Raw genomic sequence first — 12,939 nt, forward strand, 5'->3', positions numbered from 1 at the left:
GATGCAAAGACACCAGGAGTCTTTGTTTCATTGAGCTTAATGACTGTTTTCAGATTATTAATACTTTTTCAGACAACTGTAGAGTATTGATGCAAAAGCCCGTATGTATACTACTTCATACCCATTAGGGTGGTGATAATCAAAATGACAGAAAATAACAAGTATTGAACAGAATATGGAGAAATAGGAACTTTCATACATTGCTGGTGGGGTTGTGAAATGGTGCTACCCTTCTGGGAAACAACTTGGCAGTTCCTCAAAAAGTAAAACGTGAAGTTACCATACGACCCAACAATTCCATTTCTGGGTATATGTCCAAGAGAACTGAAAACATAAGCCTACTCAAAAACTTGTGCATGAATGTTCATAGCAGCATTATTCACAAGAGCCAAAAAGCAGAAACAATCCGAATGTCCATCAGTTGATGAATGGAAAAAGAAAATGTGGTATATTCATACAATAGAGTATTATTCAGTTTATAAAAAGGAATGGAGTACTGATACATGGTACAAAATGGCTGAACCTTGAAAACATTATGTTAAATGAAAGAAGCTAGACACAACAGGCCATGTACTGTATGATTCTATTTGTATGAAATGTCCACAATAGGTAAATTTATAGAGGCAAAAAGTAGATTAGTAGTTACCAGTGGCTGGTGAAGATGGAGAGTGACTTCTAATGGGCCCTGCGTCTCTTTTGGGGGAGATAGAAGTGTTCCAGAGTTAGATAGCAGTGATGGTCACAGGATCTTGTAAATATACCAAAAGCTGTTGGATTGTACACTTAAAAAGGGTGAACTTTATGGTATCTTTTATCTAAGTAAAACAGAATTTTTAAGAAAGAGCCTGTACACAGGGCTAAATGTAAACATGTTTATTATAAAACTTCATAATGCCATGTCAAATACAATAGGTATGACATAAGCTTAAATAAATACATACTTAAAACATTTTAAATCATAATTTTAAATACTTTATAAAACCCAAACACAGACCACATTTATATTTCACACAGCTATTTCCAATGCAGTATATACAAATATTTACAACATTTGAACAATTTCAAAGAAAACAGTAATTCATTCCATATGTAGCCTGCTCATAATACTTGTTTTTTTTTTCTCTCTCTCTCCTTTATTTCCCAGAGTTCTTTTGCCCCTTAAAAACCTCTGCTGTTCTGATCCTTATCATATCTCTCTGTTTCCTTTTGGTTTTGTCTTTGCCAGTGTGCAGCCAGCACTCCTCTGAAATTTTGCTTTTTCAACACATCCTAAGTGAATGAAAGGGTGGGAGAATTTGGATTCTTATACTATCCTGCAAGGTTGGGGCAGCTTTGTCAATTACTGGCCCAGTATCTCTTATGGCCAGTGACCAACAAATGACTAGGGATTCCTTAGGAATTTTAAACTCTCTTATAAATAAATACAAATACTTGCTCATTCAGGCTTTCCTCTCTTTAAGAACACCCGAACGGACAGAATAAGACAATTAGGGAATACTTATTAGACATCTTGACTTTAAAAAAAATCCACTGGACAGATCCATTACATGGTATGTTTCTAGCATGGACTTAAAATCTTATGTAATATACAAGAATTGTATGTTGACACATCACATCTGACAAACATCTTTGTAGTAATGCAAAACACATTTATATATCTATATGTTTTTTCTTAAGAAAGACATTCATAAAACTGTACCTTTGTTTGTTTGCATTTATGCTTTTATCAAATCAGAACATTTAACCTCCTGGAAGTTTTTCATCATAGAAACCATATAGCTATGAAGAAATACCTGACAGTGTACAAGTGTGTTGCCATGCGGATTTTGCTCTCCTGAGACTACTCATGGTTTTTAAAGAAACTGTAGTCAAACATTCAGAACTTTATACTGGTTTATGCGTTGCTAGGGCACAGTATTTGCCCTTTTTGAAATACATTTACTACAGATGAAACTTTAGAATTTGTTAATAAAGATCTGGGATAAGCAACTTTTATTATAGTCCTAATATTTATAGTCCTAATTATTATAGGACTAATATTTACATATTTTAAAGTCCCTACCACACTTGTACTGAATTAATATAGTCCTAATATTTACATATTTTAAAGTCCCTACCACAGGGACTATATTATAGTCCTAATATTTACATATTTTAAAGTCCCTACCACACTTGTACTGAATTAAGACTTATGGACTTTATACTATAGTCAATGCAAGTAAAAAGCACACACAGCCTCTAAAAAACACTTTAAAAAGCACTGAATCCCACAGGGATAAAAGTGATTGAGACAGTGTTTGCACTCCCACAGAGTGCTAAATAGAATTTCCACCATTAACAACCTTTCCCATGTCGTCACCCCATGGCATTAAAAATTTGTCATTTTTTTTTCCAGGTCTGTTAATAGAATATCTTTGACCAATTTGTTTCCTCTAAACTCTTGACACGTATTATTCATCCCAATGACAGCAACTACATAAGCAGCAGTTGAAACACTGTGAGGGACAAAAGAAAGAAACAGCGCCACAAAATAGTGTGTTGCACCACAAGATTTTACAGTGAGTGAAGGGTGAGTTAGAAAAGGAATTCTGAGATTCCAGAGCCTTAGTCTCTTCACTCTTGCATGGAAGCGAATATTCTTTCCTTCCAGTAGCCAGCACTGGAAAGGAGAAAACTGAGTCTTTTTGGTGGCAGGCTGGACTTGCCCACTGGATTTTCGTCCGTTGAAGTCCTTGTAGGTACCATAGTCCCAGCTATAAAGGCAGCCAGCGTGTGTAGTAGGTGAGTAGGGCCAGAGACCCAAGCAGACCTCTCTGTCTCTGCCGTCTTCAGGGTATCGTTCTAGTTCCCTAATGTACCTGTGCTCCTGCAATGATAAGAGTGCATGCGGGCAGGACATTTAATATTTTGCATACTAACAGCAGCGACAAAATTCCCCTTCTAGCACAGACAACTGTGTGCACTCTCACAAGGCTAGTCCAAATACAAACCGCAACATCCTATATAGCTGGGATAGTGAAACTATTCTGTATGATACTGTAACGGCGGATACATGTCATTATACATTTGTCAAAACCCATGGAATATACAAAACCAGGAGTGAACCCTACTATAAACTGTGGGATTTAGTTAATAATAATATATCAATACTGGCCCATCGATTGTAACAAAATACCATACAAATGTAAGATGTTAATAATAAAGGAGGGCTTCCCTGGTGCCACAGTGGTTGAGAATCCACCTGCCAACGCAGGGGACACGGGTTCGAGCCCTGGTCCGGGAAGATCCCACATGCCATGGAGCAACTAAACCCGTGCACCACAACTACTGAGCCTGCGCTCTAGGGTCCGCGAGCCACAACTACTGAAGCCGCATGCCACAACTACTGAAGCCTGCGCACCTAGAGCCCATGCTCTGCAACAAGAGAAGCCACCGCAATGAGAAGCCCGCGCACCGCAACAAGGGGAGTCCCCACTCGCCGCAACTAGAGAAAGCCCGCGGGCAGCAATGAAGACCCAACACAGCCGAAAATAAAATAAATAAATAAATTTTAAAAAAATAATAGAGGAAATTGGAGGGCACGAGGGGCTATGCTGGAACTCTGTACTTTCTACTGAAGTTTCTGTGAACCTGAAACTGCACACACAAAAATGTCTATTAATTAAAAAACATCTATTCAGAGGGGACTTGAGCCTTCCAAATTGTCACAAAGCAGAGCAGAGTAGTTAAGAAAACAGCTTTTAGAGCCAGACTGCCTGGGTGTGAATCCTGGCTATACCACTTACTAGTTTTGAGATTTTCGGCATTAAGTTCTCTGTGCCTCATTTCCTTCACCTATATAATAATAAATACAATAGCCCTTATCTCATATAATTCCTAGCTTAGAACGGTTCCTAGAACATAGTAAGTGCCATATAAGGGTTAGCTATTATTATTATTCATGTTCATCAATGAAATGACTCCATAAAGGCCAGATCCTTGTTCCTTTCCTCTCCTCCGACAAAAACATGAAACAACTTGCCCTAGAATAACATGAAGGTGGTGATTTCCTCCCTAGACACTGCAGGTTCAGAAGGTTCCAGGAGCAACAGAACATGTAGAGAAGATACCTTCTTTCAAAACCATATGTGATTTTCAAGTCTTACCTGATTCCTTTGGACTTAAGTTAACTCGGAAATCGTTTGGTAGGATCCGTCTGATTGAAGGCTTTGGCAGCTGCTGTGGAATACAGGAGAACACTGAGTAAAGCACTGGTTTCCAGCATGAAGAGAGAAAAATGTGTAAAATGTTCAATGGCATGCTTTATACAAGAGTGCAGCTTACCTGGCAGGAACAAATTTTTTTGCTGCAAGAGAAAGAAAACCATTCATTTAGACTCAATGACTTTTAAGGATACATTAAATCCTGAAACAATATGACTCTTTTCATCAGGGGTTGCAAACTCAGTACCTACACGGCCCCTGTAATTATCAGAGCCCAGACACAGCTTGGTGGCAACAAGGGGGCAGGGCAGGGGATGCAAAGTGCGCACTCATGCCAAGGACACAGCAGCTTCCTAATGCAAGCGGATAGCAACATGCTCTGCTTGCCAGGTTCTGCTGTCTTCCAATTTGCCATGAGAAATCTCAGGTCTGGATTCGATGTGAAATTTCCTATTCTGTAAATGTCAGAACTTAATTCAAAAAATACTAAAGACTCTGTAGGTCAAACAAACCAGGAGTGTGGCTAGATGTGTTTGCATATCCCCTGAGATACTCCCATATTTAAGCCTGTATTCCAAATAAAATTTTTGGAAACATTTTATTGATTTTTCCCAGGACCGATAATTATGGCAGCCTCATTGCAACAACTCCCAGGGGGGCCACAGCATTCAATGTGAATAGCATCCCCTGGAGTTGTACCATGTTAGCACACTAACATTTGTATTTCCTGAAACTCTTTCCCTAAGACTTCTGCTTAATTACCCTGCAGTTTATTAGTGTTTAATGACTAGTGACTAGATTCTAATTACTTTTTAAATCTGTGAGAGATAACGTGACTCATCAATGAGAAAATAATTTTTTTCAAAAACCTTTTTGGAGTACATTCATAAATGCCCTTACCTTTCTTCTGAAGGCGTTTCAGAAGCCAGAGGAGAAATGATGCTAATGTCATGAGGGAGACCCCAGCAGCAGAAAGTCCAACCGCCAAGGGAGTTTGGGACTTAGAAGGAGCTAAGGAAACAGAGGGGGGTAAACTGTCATGAGAAGGAATTAAATTCAAAGTCTTTCTGTTCTGTCCATTTGCCCTTTGTGCACTGATTACAGTGTACAAAGCAGAAGAGTCATCTAGTTCAATACATGAGGCAGAGACATGGTACTAAAGGCCTTAGAGGTCAGCCCCAAACCACCTTTTGCGAGCTTATCTCCCAGCCTGGCTAGGCAGAGCTCTAACCTACCAAGCTTTCACAGCACACCTTGGTTAACCTCTCTCTCTCTCTCTCTCTCTCTCTCTCTCTCTCGCTCTCTCTCTCTCTCTCTCTCTCTCGCTCTCTCTCTCTCTCTCTCTCTCCCTCACTCCCTCCCTCCCTCTCTCCCTCCCTCCCTCCCTCTCTCCCTCCCTCCCTCCCTCTCTCCCTCCGTCCCTCCCTCCCTCCCTCTTTTTCTCACTCTCTCTCTCATTTCCCTTCCCACCCCCCAACTTTTCCCACTAGCTCTCCTTTTATCAAAATTCCACTGACATGTCACTTCTTCTGTTTTCTCTTTATCCCCATAAAATGAAATGTCCATCCACTAATGTTAACCTGGGTAACCTTTCTGACCTTTCTGGCTTGGATACACTGGGTAGTTCATTACTGCAGCCAGATAGCTTCCTTTCTTAGCTCCCTTTCTTCTCTCTTGTCCCCCAGACAACCACCATCAATCAATGCTTCACCTTCGCAAGTAGGCAGCATCCCAGACCAGTGTCCTGTGGCACCACATGTCAGAGCCGCAGAGCCATTGAGCGTCCATCCTTCAGGACATGCAAATGTACACTTGGTGCCAAACACAGGCTCCCCACTGCAGTTTATGTCGATCTTTCCGGGAACCTCCAAACTTGAACACTGTACCGCTGCAAACGATAGGACATGGGTAGAGGTTAAGAAAAATCTACCGGAACGTTTTTAAAACGGGCAGAAAAGTCACCAGTAAGTGTAACTTATAAGCACTACTTAGTTTTCAGCATGTAGGAAATTAGGATCAAGTCCCTTGGGGCAATCTAGGTTCAGAAATGTTTTAAGGTACTTGACCTATACTCCTTTAAAGATTGAATTCAGTCCTACCTTGGCAGGAGGGGACCTCCTGTGTCCACTGTCCCTGAGATGTGCACTCAAGTTGAGCCGATCCACGTAATTCAAAGCCTTCCTCACAGCTGATGGCACAGGAGGACTTGTAGGTAAACTCTCCAGTGGGGGAATGGGTACAGTTCACTGAACCACTTCTGGGCTGAGGGATAGCATCACATTTCACAGCTGGAAGACATGAGTGAGTACATGAGAGGTTTGTTTTTATCGGGCAGCAACAGATTTCCCAAGGTAACCAAGTCCCTAGCTCTTCAATAGTGCTCACAGGAAAACTCACCCATGGACCCACTTTGGAAACTTTCAGAAGTACTAGAAACACTAGACTAGTTGTCTTTCAGAAGACAACTCACGTAGCCTCTCTCTGGGCTGGACAAAGCTTTCACGGGAAAGCAGAGCTACCAAAATTATGGTCAGAGAATAATGTAGTGGAACTGGATAGTACTTGGCATTTGACGACTGAACCCAGATCACTTTGGACAAAGGAATACTCAGAGAATTCAAGACTCTTCATTAGTCCCTGGACAAGTGGGAAGATGGCTGTGTTTTCTTTGAATTCCAGTCCCTTCATTGACAGGGGTACTAATTAAAGGACAGCCTTTAACAGGACCAGTGGTTCCTGAGCTCTGTTCTGATATGTGAAAGAAGTCAGGGTTAGGAGAAAGATTTTATGTAGTCAGGGAGCAACTTATGGGTCCTGGATGCTGACAGATGAGGCCAAAAAGAAAGGAGGATAAGAAGGCAGCCACAGAAAATTTGTCTGCTTTGCAGTTTGGTTTTTGTCTTGTGTCTTTTTCCACTGTAAATCATTCTGTGCTGTATCTGGCTACAAAAAGGCCAGTTCCTGATAGTGAAAACTGCTTGCTTTCAATGTTCTTGATCTTGCTGTATTAAATTAAATTAAACTAAATTTTAGCGCTTACGTATATATTAAGGGTGTCTCTATATCTGACACCACACTTGAAACATTTTCATCACTGCTAGTTATGAGCAATTTCAGAAGAAAGGTATGACAAGTACTTTGGAATCAAGTCATGTTCTCATAATCCTACTTTGTAAATTTTCTAATGTGATTTCCCTTCAGATTAAGATTTCTGCTTACTCCATGCCAATGTCTATAAAGTTATATTAGTCCAGTACAGTTAAGAAACCAGCAAAGCATCCACTCTTACTACATACAATCCTTTCCCTGGACAGTTCTTTTATATGCATCTCAAAAATATAACATGAATGTTGCCCATCAGGTCTGATTACTATAGTTAAAGTAGGCATCAGGTTTCATTTTCAGTGCTTCACATTTGAAGACTGCTGCTCTTTGAGAAAGGGAGAGTGTAAAGGAGACTCTCAGGCTTACCTTCACAAACTGGGACCTGCTGTGTCCATTGCCCCTGGGTAGTGCATTCAACCTGGGCTGGCCCCTGCAACACGAAGCCTTCTGCACAGGTGAAGTGGCAGGATGACTTATAGGTGAACTCTCCAGCAGGGGAGTGGCTACAGCTCACAGCGCCATTCTGAGGATGGCTGATGGCATCACACGTCACAGCTGTAACACATGTCCCAATTTACATTAGCAGGTCTGGCTTTCCCATTTGGAGTATAGGTTGAGAAAAAAGAATGTTTACAATATAAACCCTGATGTAGAACCACTGTACCTTTACATGTTGGTTTCTTGTTGTCCCATATCCCGGAGGAGATACACTGCAGGTGCTGGGGTCCAGTGAGTTTATATCCTTCATTACACTCAAATTCACAGGTGGTGTTCCACAGGAAGCTTCCGTGGCTTTGGAAACATTTCACAACTCCATTGACAGGACTTCTCAAAGCATCACACTTAGCCACTGGGGATTTGAAAGAACACCATGAACTTTACAGGAGAGTCACATATTCACTTCTTATTGAACTGGAATTTATAATACAGTAAGATAGATCAGAGGGTAGATTCCCAAAGCCCTGCATTCATCCTTGGGGACATGCACACACCCAATAAAGTTTTTATGCTTTTTTCTTGATATTTTCATCTTCTCTGATTGACTCTGACTGTGCTAAATGGTTTCTGATCTATTTTATCAGATCTCTCATCAGGTCTCTGATCTATTTTACATAAGGCAAAAACAAAGAAAAATAACATATTCTAGATCAGGATTTATGACTAGTGATAAAAAAAACAATCCCGACGTACACAGAACATTCATTTATTTTAACCCAGCATGACCTGGAGGAAAGAATTTTTTTGTCTTTGGCCTAAAAAGATAAGACAGAGAGAAAAGGGTATACTGAGGCTGCGTGATTACCATCCTCTTAAATTGGTCCAGTTGCATGGGTGAGGTTAAACAGAGAAAGGGGAAAGTCATTAAGATGTTAAGAGTATGGTTCCACTGTTTTATGTGTTTTCTTACAAATCACCGGAGCCTCAGAAACACTTATGTCAAACATAGGATCAAAACCTCTCTCAAAGCCAGCTGGTACCGTACTGGCCATATATATTGGCCAAGAGAACAAGTTTAATTAGAACTTGTTTAATTAGGACAAGTTTAAAAGAACTTTCCCTGACGTGCTGAAAATGGTATAAACTGGATAAAAAGTAAGGCAATGAGGGATGAGTTAGAGAATGTTCTGTGCCTTCTGAGAGAGACTTACCATTGCAGGCTGGAAGAGGAACACTCCATTCTCCGGAGGAAGTGCACTGTGTGGCCTCCGGGCTGCTTGGGAGATAGCCCTCCCCACAGCTGACATAGCAGGAAGAATTGTAGCTGAATTTCCCCAAAGGGTCGTTGCAAACCAGGCTTCCATGCTCAGGGGCTTCCTGTGCCTGACAGGTCACAACTGAAAAGGGAAACCAAATCAATTCTTCTCCTCTCTCACCTTATCAGGTGGGAAGAACCCTGGAAACTATAACTACTGTTTATTGACCTTTTTTTTTTTTTTTTTTGCGGTACGCGGGCCTCTCACTGCTGTGACCTCTCCCGTTGCGGAGCACAGGCTCCGGACGCGCAGGCTCAGCGGCCATGGCTCACGGGCCCAGCCGCTCCGCGGCATGTGGGATCTTCCCGGACCGGGGCACGAACCCGCGTCCCCTGCATCGGCAGGCGGACTCTCAACTACTGCGCCACCAGGGAAGCCCACTACTGTTTATTGAATAGCAGGCACTATGAAAATGTTGTGTCTGTATTTGTTCACATCATCCAAACCATAAGCCTGTGAAGTTGGTACTATATTGTCCTCATTTTACAATGAGAAAACTGGGACTCAGAGAGTTTAACTATGTTGTCAAGGTGCTGTAATTAATAAGTGGTGAATCTGGGATTCAAAGCCAGGAGGGTCTGACTTCATAGCCTCAGCTCTTAACCACCTTCTGAAACCATATGCCCCAGGGAAGGGAAGGCATGCAGACCTGACTCCGAAGCCAGCGGACACAAAATCCTCCTACCATCTCTAGCGAAGAAAAAGGTGAGACCAAGCCTTACCTTGCTCACACTTGAGTCCCGTGAAGCCGGGGTGGCACTGACAAGTGTGGCTGTTGACGGTCTCTCTACAGTCACCGTGGCCGCTGCAGGATGTCGGGGTACAGGCAGCTGTGGAAAAGACAGTCTGTGATGACGATTGTTATTGTGCTTCAAATGAGTTTCTTTAGGAATTCAGGGTCAATAGTGTGTAACGGGAATGTCACCAATGATACAGAGTGCCAGAGATTTTAACAGAAGTGCTTGATGAAATGCCAAAGCTGAGTTTTAGGCTCAACCATTTTTTTTTTTTTTCTTTTGCGCTACACGGGCCTCTCACTGCTGTGGCCTCTCCCGTTGCAGAGCACAGGCTCCGGACGCGCAGGCTCAGCAGCCACGGCTCACGGGCCCAGCCGCTCCGCGGCATGTGGGATCCTCCCGGACCAGGGCACAAACCCGTGTCCCTTGCACCGGCAGGTGGACTCCCAACCACTGTGCCACCAGGGAAGCCCTAGGCTCAACCATTTTAAACCTTGATGTTAATGTCAGGGGTATAGCTGTAACTGGCTCCCCAAATAGAAAATTCCCTTTATCACAAACTCTAAAGAGAGTTCCCCTACGGCACATAAACAACAGGTAGCTAAAAATGTATCATGTGTTTGTACACACACTGTATATAAGTATAGACCTATATATATGCATATATGTATACATAAATACATACATTCTTGTCTACATTCACACAAAGAAGCAAAAACACATTCTGTTTTAAAACATCAAACAGAATGTTTTAAAACCGTATCTTTTAGAACATAAAATTCCCACAATAGAGACCAGTTTTTGCATACAGTCCACAATCTGTCAAGATGCTCACACACTGAATCTCCCTCCCACTGCTGCCACAAACTCCCTACCTGTGTAGCACAAGGCTAGCTTCTTTTTGCTGCATCTCTCATCGTTCCACTTGCCCGAGTCCTTTTCTCTCTTGATGTAGATCTCTACACAATCCTCGTTGCTTTGCTTATTGTTTGGTTCACCTGGAGCCCAGTTTGTGGCCTCTTCAGTCAAAGGCTTCTGGGTCCCTATCCAGGTCCAGGTATCGTTGACCTTTCTGATTCCGATCCAGTAATAACTTGGTGAATAGCTGAATGTGGAGTTCAGGTGTTTAATCTCTTCCTGGTTTTGAATTGCAACCAGATGTGTGTACCTTTGCTGGCAATAAGCACTGGCCTCATCAAACGTCATGGGTTCCGTGGAGGCGTTGTAAGACCAGGCTCCACTTTCCTTAAACAGGAGAAGCACTAAGGGGGAAAATGTGAAAGGAATGGGAAAGTTTAGTCCTGCTATGGTTTGACTCTGTTAACTGGACCTTTTGTTGTCTTTTTTTGGGCATCTAGTGGCCTTTGGGTTGACTCAACCTTTTTTCACCTTTTCCAAAGTAAGAATGGGTACGAATGGAGAAACTACCATTTACTGTGTATCTCTTTTGTGGTTGCCCTTCCACTTGGTGCTTCACCCACCATAACCTACCCAATATACCTGCCTAATAGTAGAATAATAATCAGAATAACTAAGCTTTGGGGGGCACTAAATATGCACTGTCGGAGGCACTTTACGTGACCCACAATACTGAATCCTCAAAATGCCTCTGGGAAATAGGTTATTTATGATCAACTCTTTATACGTAAGGAAGCTGAGACACAATGAGGTAAATTGCTCCTAGCCCAGGGCACAACACATTGTGAGGAGAGGCCAGGAATGGTGCTAAACAACCTACAATGCACAGGACAGCCCCCACAAGGAAGACTTATCTGGTCCAAAATGTCAGTAGTGCCAAGGATAAGAAACCCTTTTCTAACTACGGGCATTGACTTACCGAAAGTGAGAGCAGAGAGAAACTGTGAAGCAATCATGACTTCAAGACTTCTTTTGATCCCAAGATTAGACTTGAAATGCTTTTCTGGGGGCAAAAGTACAAAATTAATTATAGAATGAAGTCCCAGGCTACCAGTTACTCAAATCATTCTACAATGATGCGTAGAGCGACATCATAAGATTTTCAGATAAAGGATTGAAATCTTTTGCCACCATCTTCACTTCAAAGAAGTTTACCCAAATGAATACATGTAAAAGTTAAGATTCTCATCATTTAGGTCAAAGAGAAAAGCCAGGTTTTAACTTGTCTGAATACAATAAGAGCTTGCACAGATCTTTTATCGAAGGCTTCTTGACTATCTGTTCATATTAATAATCTGGGTTTCATGGCCAGATTAATTAAGTAAAAGACTTCTTGCACTTACCTGTTCGGTGAAGCAGTTGTTTCGGTGTCAGATTCCTCCTGAGTTGCTGCTGCTTCTGCCACTCTTGCAGTTCTGATGCGAGGTCAGCCAAGAACACTGGAGCTCTGCTCCTGCTGGAGCTGCTTTATAGAACGACGCTTCCTGTGAGTAATAGGAGGATATGTCCAAAGCCAGTAAAGAGGAATTCCCAGACAGCATCCAAAAAGTTTCCCAGGAATATCCATAATGCGAAAAATTACAATGATGTCAAAATGAATTCTCCTTTTTTACATACCTTTTAATTTTACATGAATTCTATTGATATGACACAAATGCATGGTTTTAATCCCCAAAACATAAAAGCTATGTCTTTAAATTTTTTTTACCTTTGCTTATTAGTAGTCCCTCTCCTGAAATTGTGGTAGCAATCAGAATTTCATCACCCTAAGCAAACTAAGAATAGTTGTGTCATCTATGGACTATTACCCTCAATTTTCCTACCCCATACCAGTCAATTATGTCATCACTCACTTTTTTTCTCTTTCTCACCTACCAACTCAATCCATTTTAAGGTACAATACCTAATTGGAATGAATCATGAAGTAAATGTTAATCCTCAGATTCTGTGTATAGTTATGGCTAAATTACTAGAAACAATATCTCCCACTTAAATGTCTGAAATAATGCCTTGTTTCTTAAATATAAGAAAAATGGGAAACAGACTTAGATATTCCTGTCGGGAAAACATTCGTGATTTGTTCAGTGAGAAAATAAAAATGAAAACTATATATACTCGTGTTTAATTTACCCAAATTTGGTTTAAAATTTTTTAATGTGAATTGCAAAAACATAAAAAATGTATCAAAATGTTAACAATGGATTTCTAGATGGCAGGATTCAG

General features: G+C 41.4%; 1 protein-coding gene across 1 annotated transcript; it reads right to left on the bottom strand.

Moving 5' to 3' along the window:
• Window positions 1–872: 872 nt before the first annotated feature.
• On the bottom strand, window positions 873–12,129 carry SELE (selectin E). The gene is made up of 13 exons (XM_060009388.1): window positions 12,060–12,129; window positions 11,636–11,719; window positions 10,674–11,060; window positions 9,784–9,891; window positions 8,957–9,142; window positions 7,972–8,157; window positions 7,674–7,862; window positions 6,302–6,490; window positions 5,914–6,090; window positions 5,103–5,213; window positions 4,324–4,345; window positions 4,146–4,218; window positions 873–2,866 (listed from the first exon to the last, which is right to left on the bottom strand). Exons 2-12 carry the CDS (start codon window positions 11,670–11,672, stop codon window positions 4,161–4,163), a joined length of 1,650 nt encoding a protein of 549 aa, XP_059865371.1. The 5' UTR covers window positions 11,673–11,719; window positions 12,060–12,129; the 3' UTR covers window positions 873–2,866; window positions 4,146–4,160.
• Between the last annotated feature and the right edge of the window lie 810 nt (window positions 12,130–12,939).

The sequence above is a fragment of the Delphinus delphis genome, chromosome 1 (genome assembly GCF_949987515.2).
Source record: "Delphinus delphis chromosome 1, mDelDel1.2, whole genome shotgun sequence".
NCBI classification, from domain to species: Eukaryota; Metazoa; Chordata; class Mammalia; order Artiodactyla; family Delphinidae; genus Delphinus; species Delphinus delphis.

Excerpts from the sequence above, each read along its gene's own strand:
- SELE (XM_060009388.1), bottom strand. The coding sequence starts at position 11,672 with ATGATTGCTTCACAGTTTCTCTCTGCTCTCACTTTCG. Across the intron at positions 6,091-6,301 it reads GGAGGTCCCCTCCTGCCAAG|CGGTACAGTGTTCAAGTTTG; the intron begins GTAGGACTGAAT and ends TATCGTTTGCAG. Across the intron at positions 4,219-4,323 it reads AAAAAATTTGTTCCTGCCAG|CAGCTGCCAAAGCCTTCAAT; the intron begins GTAAGCTGCACT and ends TGTATTCCACAG.